Here is a 22,033-nt window from a genome sequence, read left to right as displayed (position 1 = left end):
AAATACACTGGATAGTTTTACCAGCAGATTAGACAATGCAGAAGAAAAGATTAATGAACTTGAAGACAAACTATTCAAATGAAATACTGGGAGAAAAAAACAACAACAAATATGAACAGTGCATCAGTGAGCTATGGAACAATCTTAAACAGGCTAATTTATGTGTAACTGAAATCTGTGAAAGGGAGTCAGAAAAAATATTTAACGAACAGACAAAAATTTTTCCAAATTTGTTAAAAATTAAAACTTACAGATCTAAGACGTTCCATGAACCTAAGCACCAGGAACAAAAAAATTACAAATTACAAAAAAAAATCATAATTTTATTTCCAAAAACCAGTAATAAAGAGGAAATCTTAAAAGCAGCCAGGGTTTGCAACTGTCCTGTGAATTTAAAATTATCTCAAAATTTAAAAATTGGAAAAGAAGCAGTCAGAGGAAAAAGAGCCATTACATTCAGAGGAACAACGGTAAAGACTATAGCAGATTCTGTTTAGAAATTGTCAGACTAGAATTCTATACCCAGAAAAATACCTTCTAAAATGAAAGCAAAATAAAGCCTTTTCCAGACATATAAAAGCTGAAAGAATTAATCACCAGCAGACTTGTATTAAAAGAATAGTGTTCTGGGCGGGCCGCGGTGGCTCAGCGGGCAAAGTGCTTGCCTGCTATGCCGGAGGACCTCGGTTCGATTCCCGGCCCCAGCCCATGTAACAAAAACGGAGAAACAGAATACAATAAAAAAAAAAAAAAAACAAGAAAATGTTTAAAAATGTTTCCCTTTCTTCCTTCCTTCCTTCCTTCTATCCTTCCTTCCTTCTCTCTGTCTTTCCTTTAAAAAAAAAAAAAAAAAAAAAAAAAAAAAAAAAAAGAATAGTGTTCTAAGATTCTTAAATTAAATATGAAGTATTGGTTATGATAAGTTAAAGATGTATAATTCTTAAAGTAATCATAAAAGGCAGAATTATAATTAGTAAACTAACAAAGGAGATAAAATGGAATAATAAATAATACTCAAGTGATCCAAAAGAAGACAAAAAGACAGGGAAAAGGAAACAGAACAGATGGGACAAACAGAAAAAAATAGCAAGATGGTACATTTAAACCCAATCATATGAATAACAACAGCAGATGTAAATGGTCTAGATACCCCAATTAAAAGGCAGAGATCATCAGACTAATCAAAAACCAAGATTCAATAATATGCTGCCTATAAGAAGTAAACTTGAAATATAAAGATACAAATAGGTTAAAAGTAAAAGATGGAAAAAGATACCAAGTTCACACCAGGCAAAAGAAAGCTGCAGGGGCTATATTAATATCAGACAAAGTAGATTTCAGAGCAAAGAATATTATCAGAGATAGAGGGTCGTTTCATGAAAAAGGGTCTTAAATGATTTTGTACCAAATACAGAGCTCCAACATGCGTGAAGCAAAAACCAATAGAACTGTAAAGAGAAACAAATAAATCCACAAAAATAGAGATTTTAACATTCCTCTCTCGATAACTATAGAACAAGTACACAGAAAACCAGTGAAGAGATAGAAGACTTGAACCACACTGTCAACGAACTTAACCTAATTGATATTTCTAAAGCACTCCACCCAACAATAGAATATGCATTCTTTTCAAGTGCTCATGGAACATATTTTGGCCTATAAGACAAGTCTCAATAAATTTTAAAGGATTCTACTCACACAAAGCATCTTCTTTGACCACAATGGAATCAAATTAGAATCAATAACTGAAAGCTATCTGGAAAACTGCCAAATATTTGGAAACTAAATGAACACAATTCTAATAATTCATGGGTCAAAGAAGAAATCCAAAGGGAAATTAGAAAGTATTTTGAGTGGTGTGAAAGAATAACATATTAAAATTGTAGGATGTAGTCAAAGCAGTACTTAGAGGGAAATATCTTTGTTGGAAAATAAAGGTCTCAAATCACTGACCTCAGCTTCCACCTTAAGAAATCAGAAAAAGAACAACTTAAACCCAAAGTGAGCAGAAGAAAAGATTCCTAAGTTATCTGAAGACTCCCCCTCTTACCCCTTGACTGGCACCTAAAATGGAGATCAATAATTACACTGGCAAGTAAACATCAACAGAATCTGGCTAAGATTAAATTAATCACTTCAAAAGTAACCCACTTGTCTAAGAATCTAGAAAACAGACGCTTGATGGATAAAAGTATACCAAAGGATGTCTTGTACTTCTCAAAGAAAACAGATTCTAATGGAAGGGACCTCCATCAGGAAGCAGTCAAAGGACTGGCATTTTACCCATTCCAAAGCCTACCTTAACAAGACTGCCAGAGTACAAAAGCCCCTGGAGTATCCTACAGAAGGACAAATGGAGATTTCTGAGGGAGACTTTTAACAATGAAGTGGCCTTCTATGACCAACTCCAGGGCAATGAATGCTCCACGCCTCATTGTCTACCCACAGTCTGTCAATTTTAGTGCTATTATTAACATTCAGAAGAGATGTCTGAAGGAAGACTATTAACACTTCTTTTTCAAAATGAAAAATGAAGCCAGGTTTATCTGACAGAAAGCCAGAATGATATGGCTGATTTGATGTTGAGGATAAGCTCTGCTGATTAGTTTATAAGGAGGGCATTTTCTATAAATTGAACGAGTTAAATCTGTAGCTGAAAGGTTCTGACGAAGACAAAAACAAATATGTTTAAAAATATATACCATATGCCAGAAATTATATCCTCTGTAACTATTAAACTTATAATAAACACTATTAGATATCAACTTAAAATATACAAGGAGTTTTGAAAAAAAATTTTAAGGTGGTACAGTAGCAAAAAAAGTTTGAAGAATCTGTTTTGTATATGATATAGGGTAGCAATTTGCTATTTCAGGGGCACGGCTGGAGCAGGTGAGTATCAGTGCATACGTCTCCACTGCACTGAATCAATGGTTAAGTTCAAGTTTAGATCCTGTGTGCTCCCTATGGCTTGCTGTGGGCAGCTGGGGTTTTGGAACTATTAAACATCTTCCTGCCTGTGACTCAGCCTACAATTAGAAAATAAAGAGGGCCAGGTGCTTGCCTCATTTGGCACCAATGAAACAAAGGTATTAAAGATAATACTGCAGTGAAGAAAAATGTGAAACCCCCTAATCTATTTCCATTTTAGGAAATAAAACCAGAAAACCTAGTTTTGGCAAAAACTCCCTGAAGAAAACTTCTGTAACTGTAGAAGAGGAAGAAAAGTGGACGATGGGAAAACAGTCACAGTCTCTTGGATGACCTCAGTTTATTCCTGGTGAAAAGCCAGTCCCCATCAAGGTCCCATGTCCAAGCTGAATGCCTGGTAACAAAGATGTCCTTTTTCCCCCTAAAAGCAAGCTAGAAATGTACAAAATTAACTCAGTTTTAAGTGTAAGATTTTGAGATATAATTCATAAATTAAAGTTCTGTGGAAGAAGGGCAGGCCACGGTGGCTCAGCAGGTAAGAATGCTTGCCCGCCAAGCCCGAGGACCCGGGTTCGATTCCCAGTGCCTGCCCATGTGAAAAAAAAAAGTTCTGTGGAAGCAAGAGTCTCCACAGAAACCGTATAATTTCTCTTCTTTTTTCTACTCTCATGAAAGCCTGATTCTCCTTCAGATTAAAAATGTGCCAAGTGTAATGGGGAAGGGGAGAGAATGGTATTGAGGCCAGCATGTAGAAACTCAACCACCTACATGAGAAATGATCAAAACAGTTCTCAACCAATCCAAACCTGATCAGTGCAAACTGGACTCTTCTTACATATTGAGTATTTTGCAGGCAATGCAAATCTGACCAGTAGAAGCCAGACAAGTCTTACATGCTAAGTCTGTTTGTCACAGCCACTTTATCCTTATTCTCTCTCCCATGAAAAGGCAAACAATCAGATTTATTAAAATGACACTAAATATTTTGTTTCTTAAAAATGATTTCAGGATCTCATTTGAAAACTGAGATTGGATGAATGCAAACAGCTTTTATCAGCTGTTTACTCTGCACTGAGGGAAGGCCGCAGAGCAAACAGCACGGACAGGTGTGTGAAAGCTACCCGTCGGCTGTCTTCAGCAAACAGACATCAGACCTGTTCAGGGTGTGGAGGGTACCTGGGAGAATTCTGGGAAGGTTTGCACCACACCAGCTCTTAGAAACAATTCAGAAAAGGAGTGTTTCGCTATAGAACAATTTAATCTCCAGATCCTGTTTTTAATTCTTATACAGATTAGACAGGAAGATACCTATGGCAAACAAAAGAATATATCCAAGATGTGTTAAAAAAAAAAAAAAGGAAAAAAGTTAACCATGTCTATAAATGCATCACTGAGTGGCAATAGAAAGACCTTATCTTTCCCCCTAAAATACCTCCTAAAATGCTTCTGTATGACCCTGGGCAAGTCATTTTAATCTCTGTGACCTGCAAAATGTGGGAAATGAACTAGACAAACCTTGAAAACCTTAGTTCTAACGTTCTGTGGGTTCAAGTTCAATCTAAATGCATTAACCAAAGCAACAGCAGGATTTACCTATTTGAGACGGACAAAGAGCCAACCTATTGGTTAAAATATAGTTGATTTTAACCAACTGTGTCACACCTACAGACTAAGATTTAGTCATTTATTCTTATTCTTGGTGAGCTGAACTACCCTCTCCTCACTTTTTCTTTCTCTTTATTTTTGAGTTTTTTTCACACAATGTAGGTAGTTTTGTGTTTTGGTAAGAAGAGTCACATCAGTCTCCAGCTGAGATGGGGAGGAAAGTTTGGAGTAAAGAGGCCAGGGGTTGAAAGAGCAGCATGGAAAGCTTCATAAACAACAGGAAGAGTAAGGGCAGCTAACATCTCCAGTTTCCTGACTGGCCTTGCAGAAAAGAGTCATAGCTCACCTTCTTTTCAAGCTTCCTGGAAAACCAGGAAGGGTCCTACCTTTGTTATTCATTTATTTACTTTAAAGGAAGGTGAATCTTTAGGACATTGTTTTTTTCTTAGGTACTACATTGTGCTGAGTTTTTTTGATCCCATATGTAAGGACAATGCACCTATCATTTTAGTCACTGCTTCCTGAACACCACAAGGGGCCTTAAAATGCTGAACTGCTGTTAAGCACAATACCAATGTTGTGAACTGTTAAAGTAAATTTTGCAAAGTTTTAGGGACAAGAGAACTATCTCTAGTCATAGAAAGAAGGAGGCAGTTGTGGTGGGCTAAACTTGGGCAGAGTCAAAATCCTGGGTTCTGGCACCAGCCTTACCTTCAACCAGCTGGATCTCTCTTGGCCTGTCCCTCTTTTGTAAAATCACAGGGTCAGTGAAAAATAATCTTCAAAGGTTTTAAGCTAAAGTTGCTCAGCCGTCCATTTACACAACTTTCTAATTCAACTTCATATTTGAAAGAAAACAGTGGGCAACAGGCTTGCCAAATCAGATCAGTACTCACAGGGCTCCGTTCTGTCCAGGGAAACATTTAAGCCCAAGACCTTATTATGAAGCCTGTGTTAATAGAGTGATTCTGCTCAACAACTTATTAGAAATCTCTGGCCACCAACGTTCTTCCTAATGCCCACAGGGTCCAGGCTTCACATAAACCACACCTTCTCCTCTAAAGTTGCTGAATGTTCTTCTGCTCTAGATTGCAGATGCTTTACCTGGGTGCTACACACCCTTTGCTACCAATTTCCTCAGTCTCTGCCCTTCTTTGCATTTACTTTCCAACTAATCGAGCTGGGGAAAATGTAGATGATTATGACCAATTCTAGACAACCATTATCAAAGAATCAATGAGGACAAAAGTCACCATGCATTGAACTCCTCTATGCCAGATGCTGTCTTCTGTTCCTTATAGACTTTATCTGATTTACCCCATGCCACAATCTTATGAAGTAGGTATTCATGCCACCACGTTTCCGATGAGGAAGTAGACTTGGAGAGATTAACCCGCTCAAGTTCACACAACTAGCAAACAGTAAGTCCAAGTCTCTACCACAAAGCCTACCTCATAACCCCCATGGTACACTGTCGCAGGTGAGGGAACTCTGAAAGGTGTGAATAGCACATCACGTGAAAAATAGAAAGAAGCATCTACTGTTTTTTACGAAGACAAGACAGAAGTTTTCAGATATTTGAAGGACCTTTGGATCACTTTTCCGTGTTGCTCCATAAGATAAACTTGGGGCTAATGGGTAGTGTTTACAAGAGAGGTTTCTGTTTGACATAACAAAGACAAAATGATGACTGCGATAAGGTCCACACTGGAACGGCCTGGATGTCCATCTGCCGACAACATCGCAGGAAGAATGATCCCTACATTGGGTGGGCAACTGGCCCATGGCCAGCCAGTGACTCTTCTAAGACTGAATTCTATGATTCTGCCAAATTCACAAAGTGTTATATGAAGTAGTTTAAAATAAAAAGCCTGTCCAGGCTTGAGTTTAATGAGGCTACTCCTGTACAGGTACAGCTTTGTTCACTGATTTCATCCCACAGCTGTACTCAGCGGGACTGGAAAGTAATACCAGCAAAATATTTGTTTCCCTCATTCTCCTGTGGTTCCTGTGAGATTTCAACAATTGATGATTCTTTGAACACCAAGGTCTTCATTCAATTGAAGCTCCAGTCAATCAGATTGACTCTTGATATATTCTTATCTGTTATCTGGTTTTAGGATCAGAATAACTGACTCCACCTTTCTATATATTGACTCATTAAAAAAAAAATCTTCTAGTTGACTTAATGACAAGTAGTTTGAGCCAGAAACCAATTTTGCAACAATATAATACTATCATTTTGACAAATGAATTCAATCCAATCTGCAAACTGTATTTTCTTCTTTTTCTAATGGGCTATTACATTGCATTAAATGATGCCTATACTTTTTTTCCAAAAAAAAATACTTCTTCTGCAGACTATTTTATGTAAATCCAGCTATTTTGGTAAACATTCTCCTCCCAAATGACCAAACACTTAAAAGGTATAGAGTTCAATGCTTCTGATTAAGCAATACCAATTCCACAATGCTAATCCTCCATTCAATTATTTCAAGTCAACAGGGATTGCCTCGTGTATACAGCTCAGGTCAAAGAGAATTAGGGCAGGACAGATTCTTGTTCTTTGACAGAATATTCTCTAGATAATCTTAAAACCTACTTTGGAGAAGAGAGGTGTTTTGTTTGTTTGTTTGTTTGTTTTAATCAATTTCTCCTTATCTCTTCAAGTTCTCCAAAATAATCAGATTTGGAACTCTATTCATGTTCCTCAGAAACAAATGGTATGTTAAAAGAATGAACCAAGACTCAGAAGATGGTTCTAATTCCTTCTTTGACTCTTAGCTGTCAAATGATTTTTGAGGTTGTCTTTTTGAACTTCTGTTCTTTCACTTGTAAAATGGGGTAAAATCACTGCCTTGCCTACATCACAAAGTTACTGTGAAGCTCAGACTACATGGTACATGTGTGAACTCAAGCCAGATTACTGAAGTCTCCAAATCAGCAAACTCATTTATACCATTATCTGGAATCCTCACCTGCATTAATCACAGTTCCTTAAGAGAGCCCACTCTCCTCCACAAGCTGCAGCTGAAGGGACAACTGTTTACATGTATCCCAGCTTGCTTTCTTCCTCTGATTGGTCAGCTGAGTTCTAACCTATATTTTTAAATTTGTTTTAAGACAAAGATGTGGTGATCACATGAAAATAGGCAATGCTATAATTAGCTCTGGCTGGTTGCAGCTCCCAAAGTCTCTACTATTTCATAATCTTTTTATTTCTTTAATAAATAAAAGATTTTTTTTAACCTAGGACAGGCTTCCCTTCTTTTGTCCTAGGACAGGCATCTTGCTCATGTGCCCTTTATAAAGAAAATGTTCCCTGGCTGGCTGCCATGGGTTTCTCTACCCACTTCCATTTTAAGTAATTTTTCTTTGACTGTCTGAATCTCCTCTGTAACAAAGGCAAACACCAAAACTTGCTGTTTGTTTTTAAAGAAAACCTGACCCAAGCTGCTGTAAACTAGCCGTCTAGCAAAAGTCTGGTTAGTCACAAGACCTGGGTTCACTCACTACTCCTTCATTAGCATTCACAGCTGATTCTCCTGCAAACCCAAGCATCAGGTCACCTGAAGCAGCTTCCAAAATTTGATGTCATATGTTCAATCCCTATTTTCGTGGCAGATGACCCATTTTTGGCCTGAAAAGGACCCAGATTCTCTTTTGGTTCTTGATAGTCCTGCAAAACTGTACCATTGCTTTTTACTTAAACAGTTAATACTGATACTACTTCAACAGGAAGTGGTACAGGGGTACATGAAGCCATGTGTCTTCCTGTGACTAAGTTATTTACAAAAAGGCAGATTTTCTTCCGAATACTTAAAATATTCACCTCAGGACAAACTTGTGCTCCTCAACAGGTAATAAACTAATAAATTGGATCATTTCCAATCTTCCTCAAAAGTTGAAAGAATTGTTGAAATAGTCAAGGAGTCCATAATAAATCCATACACCAAAAGAATTTTAAAAAATTGTTTCACATCATTAAACTTCGATCAGTTCCAGAGCCAAGACGTTAGAGGCGAAGTGACCCCGAGGAGCCAGGCTCCCTTTGGCTAATAAAAAAGGCTTTCTTTCAACATTGGAAAGAAAAATGATCACTTTCTCTTTGTTCTTCCTTAGAAATTTACTGCCAAAAAAAAAGGATTAGGGGCCACGGTGGCTCAGCAGGCAAGAATGCTTGCCTGCCATGCCAGAGGACCCAGGTTTGATTCCCGGTGCCTGCCCATATAGTAAAAAAAAAGGATTAGGATCATGATCAGATATGCCACAAATCACAAGAACTCTGTGACTCAGTTGTGCCACAAAGTGTGGTATAAACATTTAATACACCCCCACAGCCAGATGCCCTCAACGTGTCTGGTGGCATATGCCAAGTGGGCAGGCTTATAAAAGCAGAAAGGTTCACTGTGGGCTCACACCTTTCTGAGCCCCTAAGGCACAAATCCTCTGCTATCTTTCCAGGTGACTTATATATGTATGGGGAAATATCCAGCTCACAACTGATTTTTTTTTTAACATTTTTAAACATATGTACCAAAAAGCAATAAATTTCAAAGCATATTTTAACAAGTAGTTTTAGAACAAATTTCAAAGTGTGGCATGGGTTACAGTTCTACCAATTCAGGTGTTTCCTTCCAGCTGCTTTAAGACACTGAGGACTAAAAAGAAATATCAATATGATTCAGTAGTCATACTCATTTGTTAAATCCTATCTTCTCTGAAACAATTCCTCCTTCTCCTTTGATCCTTCTCCCACTCTTTAGGGATATGTTGGCAATGGCCATTCTAACTTCACGTTGAGAAGGGGTGTTGACATTATGGATAGGGGATACTCTTGGAGAGACTGGTAACTCTGGGTTCCAAGACTTATCTGGCCTAGGACCCATCAGAGGTTAGAGGTTTCTGAAAAATAAATTTAAGGGAGTGAAACTTTTCTACAGTCTCAGATAGAGCCCTAGGTGTTCTTTAGGGTTTTCCGGAATACTGTTTGTTGGAGCTTGGCATACCATGGCAAGTACCAACATCTAGCTGAAGCTTGCATAAGAGTAACTTTCAGAATAGCCTCTTGACTCCATTTGAAATCTCTCAGCCACTGATATCCAGGTCAGGTAGGCAGGCATTGTTGCTCTCGTGATGCCAGGGCCATCCCTGGGAGTCATGTCCCACTTTGCCAGGGAGACTTACATCCCTGGACATCATGTCCCATGTAGGGGCAAGGGCAATGATTCCACTTGCAGAGTTGGGCTAAGAGAGAGAGAGAGAGGTCACATCTGAGAAACAAAAGAGACTCTCCTGAAGTAACTCTTAGGCATTATTATGGGTAGACTTAGCTTCTCTATTACAGATACAAATCTCATATGAGCAAGCCTCAAGCTCAAGGGCTTGGCCTATTAACTTGAGAGTTCCTAATATTTGAGAGAGTGTCAGGGATTTCTCAGGTGGGAAAGTTCAATAGCTTCATTTTTTTTTTCCAGTCCCTCAAGGGACTTTGCCAATATTTTTTTTTTTTACTTTTTAATTGTGAAAAATAATATATGTACAAAAAAGCAATAAATTTCAATGCATACCACTACAATTAGCTATGGAACAGATTTCAGAATTTGGTATGGGTTACAGTTCCACAATTTTAGGGTGTTTCTTATGGCTGATCCAAAATACTGGAGACTAAAAGAAATATAATAATGATTCAGGAGTCATTTCCATTTGTTAAATCCTATCTTCTCCTTTGATCCTTTTTTTTATTATTTTTTATTGATGTATATTATATATTCATATACACATACACGTGAATATATTGTACACATCCAAAGTGTACAATCAATAGTTCACAATATAGCTGTGTATTTATCATCACAATTGACTTTTTTCTCTCTTTTTGTGAAAAATAACATATATACAAAAAAACCAATAAATTTCAAAGTATATTGCAACAATTACTTGTAGAACAGATTTCAGAGTTTGGTATGGGTTACAATTCTACAATTAGAGGTTTTTACTTCTAGCTGCTCTAAGATACTCGAGACTAAAAGAAATATCAATATGATGATTCAGCAATCATACTCATTTGTTAAACACTACCTTCTCTGTATAACTCCACCATTACCTTTGATCTTTCTCTCACTCTTTAGGGGTATTTACGCTATATATCTATTCTAACTTTTTCATATTGGAAGGGGCTGTCGATAATATGGGGTAGAGGGATGGAACTAGTTGATGTTCTGGAGTGGCTGGCCCCTCTGCATTTCAAGACTTATCTGGTCCAGGGACCCATCTGGAGGTTGCAGGTTTTGGAGTTACCGTAGTGCATTAACTTTTGTAGAATCTTATATAATGCCCTAGGTGTTCTTTAGGATTGGAAGGAATAGTTTTGGTTGGGGTTTGGCAAGTTATGATAGGTAGCAATGTCTAACTGAGGCTTGCATAAGAGTGACCTCCAGAGTAGCCTCTCAACTCTATTTGAATTCTCTCAGCTACTGATACCTTATTTGTTGCATTTCTTTTCCCCCATTTGGTCAGGATGGCAATATTGATCCCACGGTGCCAGGGCCAGGCTCATTCCTGGGAGTCATCTCCCTCGCTGCCAGGGAGACTTTCACCCCTGGATGTCATGTTCCACGTAGGGGGGAGGGCAATAGTTTCACTTGAAGAGTTGGGCTTAGAGACTTTACCAATACTTTTAAATTATCTGCTCACCATACTCTGGAAGGTATCTGGGTATTACATTAAGCTATTCAGAATTTCAAGAACTCATTCCCAATTCTAGGCTGCATGTGTTTAGGTTATTTAACTGAACTGGCCAGACAAGTTAAGTTAGATTTTGTGCTACAGAAAATTTAGGTTTTGGACAAAATAAACCGCTTTTCCTTAGGTCTCATACAGTAAGTGAAGCTCCAAAACGTGGACAATATCATCCTTTACCCTGTATTCTGATTTACCTTAGTCCCAACCAGATCGGCTTCATTCTTATCTGTAATTGAAGTCTGATATCTTTTCTGGCTTCTTTAATAGCATGACTGACTTTTGAAAAAATTTTGAAGCTTGTCTCTAAATCTCTAGGACTTAACCCAAGGATTCCATTTTCACAGTTGCCCCTGGTCTTCCTAGGATGATCCTAAGTAGGTTAAATACCTTGGCTGTTGATCCAAGATACTTTGGACATGAGTTTAGAACACCTTTTGTACATCCACCCAACCAACAAACTGATTTAATACACTGGCACTTAACCAAAAGATTTTTTTCATATTTAGTTATGGGTTATTCTCTAATTGTTATAGGTACAAATAGAGCAAACAAACTAACTTAGAAGAGAAACAGGTTACAAAGTGAGTACTCAATGGTCCTACTCCAGGTTGTAAATCAGGCTAAGTCAAAATAAAAAGAAATACTGGGCAGCTACAGCTTACAAAGTCAGGCTGAAAAACATACCATGAGAGACAAAAGGGGAAGAAGCAGCCACTGCTCTAAGAAGAGCCTCTGCTCTTGTGTTCTTTCTTACACAGAAAGGACAAAACCTCTTTCTGGCAATCCCAGAGATGGCCATCCCCCTTTCCCAACCCACCTCCCACCCCTTCACCCCCACCCTAACATGGACCCACTCTAGAGCAAGAGTAACAATCTCCTTTCTTAGGTCTCCAACACTTTCACTTTTAGGAATAAATTTCCCCCAGATTCTTTCACATGCCAAGCCTGCATGTCTTTTTCTGGATAAGTATGGCAAGATACTGCTGAAACCACCCACACTGTCGCACATCTGCCTGAAACCCCAGTTCCCATTTTCTCCCACTCCCACATGCTTCTGAGAGGAACCAGCTCAGGGCCCACGGGTGGCATGGAAACAGAAGAGGAAGGAGAGTGCTGCTGGAGATGAATGGATGAACTCGTCGTGCCAGGGAGGAGCATCAGGCTTGAAAGGGAAACTCCTGAGACTTGCAGTTCTACTTTGGGGAAAGCCTGGGCAGCAAGGGGCTTTTCTCCCATCAGAACGCCCAGAGAGTGCCTACTTATGCCCACGAAGAGTCTCTCCCCGGCCTAAGCGTCCACAGAAGTCAGGAAGGGGTTCCTTCCCCCCAGGGCACAAATGGAGTGTCCATCTGTCAGTCAGGGGGCACTACGCCTCTGAACCTTAGGGGTCCTGCCCAACCCAAGGTGCAGTCCACCCAGACCTCAAGCTTCAAGGAGCTGCCCAAGAAGCCTGGACGTCCACACCTGTCACTCAGCGTCCCAGGCCCGTCACCAATGGAGGAGCCGGGGAGCAAAGAGGCCCCCATCCCAGCCCGCGCAGACAGTGCGCGCCGCCTACCCGGAGCTCGACTTCGGTGCGGTGCAGTCCCAGGCGCCGCAGCCCCACCGCCAGGTCGTTGACACACAGGCCGCCGTCGCGGTTAACGTCGAGAGTCTGGAAGAGGCTCCACAGGCGCAGACGGTGGTCCGGACCCCCGCAGACGGCGCCGCCACACGGGTCCCCCACTGACGCCGGCGACGAGGCGGAGGCGGCGGCGGCGGCGTCCGGCGGCGGAGAGGCCACGCAGCGGCACAACACACTGCTCACCATCGACGCGAGACAGGGGCGCCGAGCGCGAGGCGAGGGCAGCCAGCCGACGGGCAGAACGCGGAAGACACGCCGGGTGTGTTCAGACAGCGAGCGCGGGCTGCGAGAAGCCGGCAAACTGGCGGGAGGGGCTGCTTCCGGGAGCCCCGCCCCGCCGCGAGCCTCCTCTCTGGCCACGCCCCCAGGCGAGCCGCCGGCCAGCCACAGATTTGGATGGCGCTCTGGGAGGGGCGAGGGGCGTGGGCGGGGCCTGCTCGGGACGGCCCACACCACTCAAGACTACCTGGATCAATGCGGAGGGCGGGGCGATCCCGGCTCAGCCTGCGGCTGATTCAAACTGAGGGAAACCGGGATTGGCTGTAGAGAAATCCCGCAGCGATAGGTCGAAGTCATGAGATTGGCAAACGGAAGGCTCCGTGTCCAGTTTCCATCAGAAACGCTGTATAGGCTGCGGAATCAAAAACATGGGAGGAGCGGTCGTGTGCGGAAAGATCGGAGTCTCCAGCGGGAAGCAGAATTAGTGTGAGAAACAATTGTGAACTGCAATTGCAAGGCCAAAATTTGTGCACGTGGATGGAATTTATTGGCCGTCTCAAGGCTGAAAGAACCGTGTATTCTCAAGAGGCTGGGTTCTGCTAGTCTTAAGTCCCTAAACCACCAATAAAACAGCTGAATTTAAAGGCGTAAAAGTCGTACTATTGATTGAATGACAGAATGACTTTCCAATGGAAGTGAATAAAGGCTTAGAAGGGCGGTGTACCTTGTAGTGACAGACACATCTTTAGACCAATGATCAGGCCACCTCAAGTAAGTGGGCGGGCTCATTAGGTAAGCGACAAACCAAAAGAACCAGTGAGCGACGTGAAATTTGAGCTGCGCCCAACCGGCAGGGCAGATCGCTAGAGGAGCGCTGGGAGGCGGGATCAGGTGAAGTGGGCGGATCTCCGCATACCCCGGCGGAAGAGGCAAATTCAGGAAGCCATTACGCAGCTGGCTGGTGGCGTCTAGGCCGGTTAGGGCTGGGCCCTACGCATTTTGCGTAGTGAGGGGGGTTACCAAAGGCTTGGTGCTTGGCCTTCGGCAATCCCGGCCTATCCCCTGGAGGGGGTGGGTGAGGGGCGAGGCTGAGGAAGAAGAGAAGGGAAATTTGGGCGGTTGAGAGGATTATAGTTAATTTAAAAGAGGGGAGTGGAGAAGCTATGGCTGTCCCAGCCAAGAAGAGGAAGATGAACTTCTCAGAGCGGGAGGTGGAGATCATTGTGGAGGAGCTGGAGCTGAAGAAGCACCTGCTGGTGAATCACTTCAACGCTGGGGTCCCTCTGGCCGCCAAGAGTGCGGCCTGGCACGGCATCCTAAGAAGGGTCAATGCTGTGGCCACCTGTCGTAGGGAGCTGCCTGAGGTCAAGAAGAAGTGGTCTGACCTCAAGACTGAGGTCCGTCGCAAGGTTGCCCAGGTCCGGGCGGCTGTGGAGGGTAGCGAGGCCCCAGGGCCCACTGAGGAGGATGGAGCTGGTGGGCCTGGGACAGGTGGTGGCACTGGCGGTGGTGGCCCAGCTGTAGCCCCTGTACTGCTGACGCCCATGCAACAACGCATCTGCAACCTGCTGGGTGAGGCCACCATCATCAGCCTGCCCAGTACCACAGAGATCCACCCTGTGGCACTTGGACCCACAGCCACTGCAGCTGCAGCCACGGTCACCCTGACACAGAGTGAGTGACCTCTCTTGCCCAGTTCCAGCGTGCATAAATGGGAAGGGCCAGCAAGAGCTGGGGCAGCCTGGGGACGGTTGGCTGCCGAGGGTCAATGGTCAGATGGTGGTTTTAAGAGCTCCCTAGACATAAGTGATCTTGTTCTCTTTGGGACTTTCTCGGCACATTGTCTCGACTTCTGACAAGCTGGATAGCTTTCTACTATGTTTTGCCACCATTTATGTCCATGACTCATCCCCACTTTCTGAACTGTGTGGTTCTTGAAGACAGAGACCATGTTTGTTTCCCCACAGGATTTGGCACATAGTAGGCAGTCAGGACATATCTGTTGAATGAATAGGTGGGAATGATAATGCCCAAGTGGGACATGGATTCTAGACAGAGGCTTTGTGTTTTCAGTGCAGTGAGCATCCATCAGGCACTGCTGTATGCCTGGGGAAACTCATGGTTCCTGCTGTTGATCTACTCATGCATGCATTCATTCATTCATCAAACATTAGCACTTATTCTGCTCCAGGCCCTATGCTGGTGCTGGGATTACCGAAGTGTCAAAAGTATAGGTCGGTTTCATTCTAATAGGACAGATAAGACACATAAATGAATAACTGTGCTGTCAGTTGGAAGAACCTAAAGACTCAAGAGGTGGAAGAGGCATTCCAGCTCAGAGAATCAAGGTGGACTTCCTGGCAGAGATGAGGGGGACTTATGATTAATGTTGGCTTTGAAGGGTAGAGAAAATTGACCTTTACTGCATGCGTGGAAGCCCAAAAAGTCCATCTAAAATCCCTTCAAAGGTTCTTAGCTATGAATGACAATGGAATTTGCTTGGGTTGGATTTTTTAGTTCAGATAAAGCATTTGTACTAGTGGTGGTTCATCCTGCTTGTTTGTCATGGGCTCTGAATTATATCAATCAGTGAATTTCATTGGGGCTTAGGGGTTGGGTGTACGTGTGAGTGCCATTCTCCTTCTTACGATTGCTATTAGGAAGGTGTCATATTTCTCTAGTATATTGGGGTGGGAAAAGAGGGGACAAACACAAAGCAAGTAAATTGCTGTCCTGCAGCAGGAAGGACCTGTAGGTATCCCACTCACCAGGGTCATGAAGGAGACTGTGAGGTATTATTGGGCACTTTCTGCTGTTGTCTTACTCCCACCTCCCTTTCTGCTTGGCCACAAGGAACATGGAATTCAAGACGGCACCAAAGAAGGTAGGATGAGTCTGGCTGCAAGCAGCTTGGGTGAAGCATCCCATACAAGATGCCTACTGTGTGCTGGCAGAACAGGGAGCATGTGGTCCTGCCTCTGAGGTGCTTTTATTATCTAGAAGCAGCCCAGTAGGGCGTTTATGAGCACATGGGACCCTGGTATCAGGGAGACTTGGGTTTGCCTCTTGCTTCTGCTGAAATTGCTTTGTGGCCTTAGGCACACATTTATCTATTTCTTTATTTCTGAAAATCGAGATGACAGTACCTACCTCTTGGTATCATTATGTGGCTTTATTGAGCTAATGACTGTAAAGGACTTAGCATCATGGCTAGCACATAGTAGGTATTCTAAAATTTTTGCTTGTAATATTATTAAAATCCTTGTTTTTGCCAGGTCAAGGGCTAGCCCTTTGGTTACCAAGTAGGTTGGTATTCTAAATCCCTTTGACTATAGATTTATGCACGTATAGCTATAAAGCAGGGGAAACTGGAATTCCCCATCATCTTTCTCCAGGATGAGGCTTAAAGGCCTCCACACCCCTGTGGCAAGCTTCATTCCTTCTAGAAAGTGACCTGCCTCTGACCTTGCTCTTTCTTCCCTGCAGTCCCCACAGAGACTACCTACCACACCTTGGAGGAGGGAGTGGTGGAATACTGCACTACTGAGGCCCCCCCATCCCTGCCAGCTGAGGCCCCCGTGGACATGATGGCCCAGCATGCAGACACATCGGTCAAGCCCCAGGCGCTTAAAAGCCGCATCGCCCTCAATTCAGCCAAACTGATCCAGGAGCAGCGGGTCACAAATCTGCATGTGAAGGAGATCGCCCAGCACTTGGAGCAGCAAAACGACCTCCTGCAGATGATCCGCCGTTCCCAGGAGGTGCAGGCCTGTGCCCAGGAGCGCCAGGCCCAGGCCATGGAGGGCACCCAGGCAGCCTTAAGCGTCCTCATCCAAGTCCTCCGGCCCATGATCAAAGATTTCCGCCGCTACCTACAGAGCAATACGCCAAGCCCCACTCCAACCTCTGACCCTGGACAGATGGCCCAGAATGGGCAGCCAGACAGCATCATCCAGTGAAGGCATGGGGCGAGCCAGGGTGAAACCTCCATGGTCTTGTATGTGGGTTCTGTGATTGGCCTTCGTGCTGGCCACATGGACAGCTCCCTCTCTGATGGACATTTAGGGGTCAAGTCTAGCATTTCTGAGAAATGGAAGAACTTGTTAGGCTCCTGGGACCCAGACTTTCTTACTCCCCAACCTGTGAGCTGCGTTGCTAAGAGCTAGAAGATTGATTAGCTGGGAGTCCAGGCACTGGAGATGGGACATACATTGTCATGTGTCATGGCTTATGACATGACCCAGACTTGATCTGGGACGGCTGTAAGGAAGGCTGTCACTGGAGGGGGGAGTCTCACAGCCAAGGGTCTGTGCTGAGCTGCCCCAGCCCAGGTATCATCATTTTGAGTAAGATAATGTCAGTGGTGCTGGCAGTAACGCAATAAATATCGTCCTCCCTTTGGAGGCAGAGTGACTAGGCCGAAGGAGGAAACCCCACAGTTTTCTTCTCACTGTGCCTCAGTTCTCAGGGGACTCTGGTAATGCTATGTTCTCTCCTATTCCCCTGGGCACGGCAGGGGCTTTTATTCGTGCCCTGGGGTGCCTCTGCAATACATCCATGATGTCAACAGCTCTAGCTCAGAAAGGACAGGAACAGCCAGCCAGCCAGGCTCAGGAATGCTGAGCATGGTGGGGACTGGCATGGCTGCCATCTGGTCTTCCACAGAGTCCCTGGACAGCACTGTTGTGGTTTGCCCCAACATCTTTTGATTGAGTCAAGCATCAGGCTTTGAGGTGCTGTGAATTGTAGAGAAATTAAAAGCAAATCCTTATGGAAATTTGTTACCCTGCTGCAGTGATTCTGAGATGACCTGTTGGCTTTTTTCAGGAGGATTGCCCCAAGCCAGTTGTGTTTATTTTGTATGCGAACCCTCCTGGGAAGGCCTCCAGGAACTGCATGCAGCTCTGTGGACATGCCCTTTTTCCTTCCCTCTCCGCTGACTCCCCATTTTCAAATTTCAGCTCTAAAAGAGCCTACACAACATCACACCCAGGGCTCTTCTCCCTTGACATAAAAGGCAACCCCTCATGTTCTTGCAAGACTTCCACTCACTGGCTGGAATGAACCCAAAGCCATGACTGACATGAAATAATGAGGTGGGAGAGTCAAACTTGATCTCAGAAGTGGGACACTTTGAATTCTGGCCTCCTTCATCCTTTGCTCTGGGAAGAGCAGACCAAACCTTGGAGTGCAGAAGGAGTGGTGCTCCCTGTTTCATCTTTATGCCCATGAGCAAAACCAATGACATTTGTAAGGATTTTATCCAAATGGCATTCGTTTCATTTTCAAAATCGCTATCAATTATTGAGAGCCTTGCAGCTCCCCAGATCATTTCCCAAGTTTGTCATTTGCTACCGGTGCCTTGGCCACGCGTGACTCATGCTTACAACTCAAGGCTCCAGATCTCAGTGAAAAAAATGCAAGATGCTGCCCTTCTGGGCATGCCCATTTAGAATTGCAATCATGGGAAGATGCCCATCAAAATAATTGGGAGGTGACCGTATGTCATCAACCTCTCTGCTACAGGGAGGTAGAGATGAGGAATCAGGCCCAGTGAGAGAGTTGGGTGGCAGCAGAAGAGCTTTGTTCAGCATGGCTGGAAAGCCGCAGCCCCTGGCAGCCTGGGCCCCTCACTCCATGGAGCCCTGATGGCTCCTGCAGCGGAAGTGGCAAGGACTTCTTGAGGGTTTGCGACTTAGTTTGGTTTTTCTCTGGGGTTGGAAATCTGAGCCAATAATAGTGTGTCTGTTCCAGTTGGGGTATAAAGAGGAAGCCTGGAAAATTTGAACTTACTAGTTCCTTCCAGGTCATAATTTTAAATTAAAGAAACGTCACTTTTTTTTTATACACAAGTCTCTGTGTCTTTACTGGCTATATATAGAAGAAATGTGGGTTGGCAAAGAGCTGGGACTGGCAAGCTGGCCCACAGGACAAATCGGGTCCTCCACCTGATTCTGTTAATAAAGTTTTATTGGAACATAGTCACACCCATCCATTTATTGTCTATAGCTGCTTTTGCTCTGCAGAGAGCAGAGTTTAAAAGTTGCCAGAGACATCTGGCCCAAAAAGTTGAAAATATTTTTATCTCTGGCCCTTTACAGAAAAATTCTGTCTATTCATGGTTCAGGGCAGTGTTTCGGACTCTGAGTGAGAATCACCTGGAGTGTTTGTTACATATACCCTGGGTCTCACACAATCCTGGACCTAACCCAACACCCAAACTGGACTCCCGGGGGGACAGCTGTAAGAATATGCATGGTAAACAAGCTCTCTTGGTGATTCTGATACTTTCTGAGATGAAGAACCCTGGCTTAGAGACTGGAAGACTTAAACTCAGTTGGAATCCCAGGGAGTCCTTGTCCTCAGGAGTTTCGGCTGAACTGTTGACATTTGAGTAGTGCTGCCGAGACTAGATACTCATTGAAGATTGGCTTCCATTGGCTTCCGTTCTGGAGGGACTCCAGCCCTCCTGGACATAATTATCACTATTATCAGCATTTAGTTATTGTAAAAAGACAATTAGTGAGCCCCTTTTCTGTCCAACCCTAGCAGGCATTATCTCATTGACTCCCTGTCATAGCCCCATGAAGTAGGTACTAGTATCGTTCTCAGTTTGCAGACAGCACTGAAGATCAGACCTTGAGTAATTTGCCTTAAGTCACAGAACTTCTTTATTCCCCGGGTGTGGCCCATTCTCTTTACTGCTGCTCTTAACTCCTCTGACCTTGCTGCCAGTGAAATAATGTAAACTGGAGATGATTTGAGCCTGGCCTTGAGGAGTTTCTAGGTTAAAGAAAGAGACAGCTCATGGTATTCTCCTCAGCACTTTAAAGGGAATAAGGCGACCTCTACTCCCTACGGGCTTTGGACCTACTCATATTTAAAGAGAAGAGAGTTGGTTTAGCAAGAGTAAACCTGTGACATCTTGATGGTGCTGGCGGAGAACTGTCATCAGGGTGATTGATTTATCTAAAGTCCCATGTGAAATGTGGAGTATCCCAAAAAGGAAATCCTCCAAGCCACTGAAACTTAGTACTTCAAACATTAAAACCTTTTCTGATTTTAACAAAAACCATTTTGATAGAAGCCTTTCAAAAAAGGTGTTCCTTTTTTACTCAGCTGTGCTTCACTCAATAGGGTTGCAGCCTAAAAGGTGGGGCAGCCACATGGAAAGCACCAGGCTCTCGAGTCAGACAGGTTTGGGCTTGAGGTTCATCTCTTACTCGCTGCATCTCTTAACCTTTCTGGAGCTCAGTTTTCTCCTGTATAAAGTGGGGATGGTGAATGATAGTCTCTACTTGGTAGGAGGGTTATGATGATCTGATGGGAATAATAGCTACCATTTCTTGAGCACTTTTTATGTCAAGGCATTGTTCAAAGAACTGTATGTATTAACTCGTTTAATGAGATTATGTATGTGAAGCACTGAGCAGGCACTGAGCCAGTAAATACTGGCTGTATCATTATCACAGTGTCTGATACTCCAAAGTGCTAACTATGGAGTCTTTTCTTGATATCACAATGGGAGCTTTGTCAAAAGTGATTTGAGCCAGATTATAGAAGATGTGACCCTGGAACTAGATAGTGGGTAGGGCACAGGAAGCAGAGTAGGAAGGACTCCAGGCAGAGAGGAGGCATGAGAACCAGGGCCAGAAGAAGGAAACGCTTGACACTGAGAAACTCTTGCTGTAGGTTCTCTGAAAGAGGCAGGTTGTACAAGGAAGTGCACCATCTTTGGAGTGAGCCTGCCCCTTATTTTTGTGTGCTCTGGGACAGGGTCATTTAATATCTCTAAGCCTTGTCTTCCTCATCTAAAAATCCTTCTCTAATAAGGCTGATGTGAGAATTTAGTAAGTTAATGCTTGTAGAACACTTAGTACAGTGCTTGTCACCTAGTAGGTGCTCAATAACAGTAGTTTCTTGTTTTGGTTATCTATTGCTGTGTAACAAAACACCCCAAAACTTAGTGGCTTAAAACAACATTTAGTTGCTCATGAGTTTGCAATTTGGGCAGGGCTCAGCTGCTCAAACAGCTTGTCACTGTCCCCACAGTTTCAGCTGGGGCAGCTCAGCTGAGGTTAGAGGGTCTACTTTCAGGATGGCATAACTGACATGTCCTGCAAGTCTATGCTGGATGCTGGCTGTGAACTCAGCTGGGACTGTCAGCTGGGGCAGAAGGTGGGGGAAGGAGTCTCTCCATGAAGCTGATTAGAATCTTTGCACATTAAATGGGTCCCAGGGCGTGGGTAGGGCCATCTCTGCAGACCTTCTTGAAAATCTCCTCGAAAGACTCACTGGCCCCTGGAGAAATTCCAAACAATTGGTTGGGGACCTCGGTGGGTGGGCATGGATGATTTCTGAGAGGAACAGGCGGTGGCAAACCCAACTCTCCTGGTTAAATATGATGATCCAAAACTTGGTATGGATATTCACAAAGGGGTTTTCAAAATGCTCTGTCCAGTGATGGAGAACCAGAGGTTGTGCTGGAATGGTCTGGTTTTCTGCTCCATCTCTTCCCCTGAGCAATTCCTGCTGAGCCTTCAGTGCTCAGCTTGGATGTCATTTCCTCAGGAGGCTTTTCCTGACTGCCCCACCAGTCCGGGTTAGCTCTCTTCTGCCTCCACTCCGTACCTCCTTGCACACCTCCTCCCTAACTCTGTTCCCACTTGGAATTGCTCATTTTCCAACTGTTTCCCCAGTAGGAACTCTTTGACTTCAGGGACCTTGTCAACTTTGCTTCAGTCTAGAGCCGGACTCTGGGAATGGCTCCTCCATTCCCCCGTTGCTCAAGCTGAAGACCCAAGTGACACCCTAGACTTCTCCCACAGCCTCACCTCACAACTCCGCTAGTTGATAAGATCACCTCCTGACACCCTTCAATGCCACCAACTCCAAGTGCTCTCTCACCCA

At 43.7% G+C, this 22,033-nt stretch overlaps 2 protein-coding genes across 2 annotated transcripts in view; one reads left to right on the top strand and one right to left on the bottom strand.

The window, feature by feature from the left end:
• SLC25A25 (solute carrier family 25 member 25) overlaps positions 1-13,172 on the bottom strand; it is a 34,738-nt gene extending 21,566 nt beyond the window's left edge. Inside the window, exon 1 of the mRNA XM_077145949.1 lies at positions 12,839-13,172. Coding sequence (XP_077002064.1) covers positions 12,839-13,090 — 252 coding nt within the window. The 5' untranslated portion in view covers positions 13,091-13,172. The remainder of the gene's footprint in view (positions 1-12,838) is intronic.
• A 710-nt stretch (positions 13,173-13,882) lies between these two features.
• On the top strand, positions 13,883-19,209 carry NAIF1 (nuclear apoptosis inducing factor 1). Its single transcript, XM_077145964.1, has 2 exons — positions 13,883-14,797; positions 16,610-19,209. Exons 1-2 carry the CDS (start codon positions 14,287-14,289, stop codon positions 17,080-17,082), a joined length of 984 nt encoding a protein of 327 aa, XP_077002079.1. The 5' UTR covers positions 13,883-14,286; the 3' UTR covers positions 17,083-19,209.
• Positions 19,210-22,033: the final 2,824 nt, after the last annotated feature.

The sequence above is a fragment of the Tamandua tetradactyla genome, chromosome 2 (assembly GCF_023851605.1).
Source record: "Tamandua tetradactyla isolate mTamTet1 chromosome 2, mTamTet1.pri, whole genome shotgun sequence".
Taxonomy (NCBI): Eukaryota; Metazoa; Chordata; class Mammalia; order Pilosa; family Myrmecophagidae; genus Tamandua; species Tamandua tetradactyla.
The sequence above is the reverse complement of the archived record's forward strand: the minus strand, read 5'-3'. Positions and strand labels throughout refer to the sequence as shown.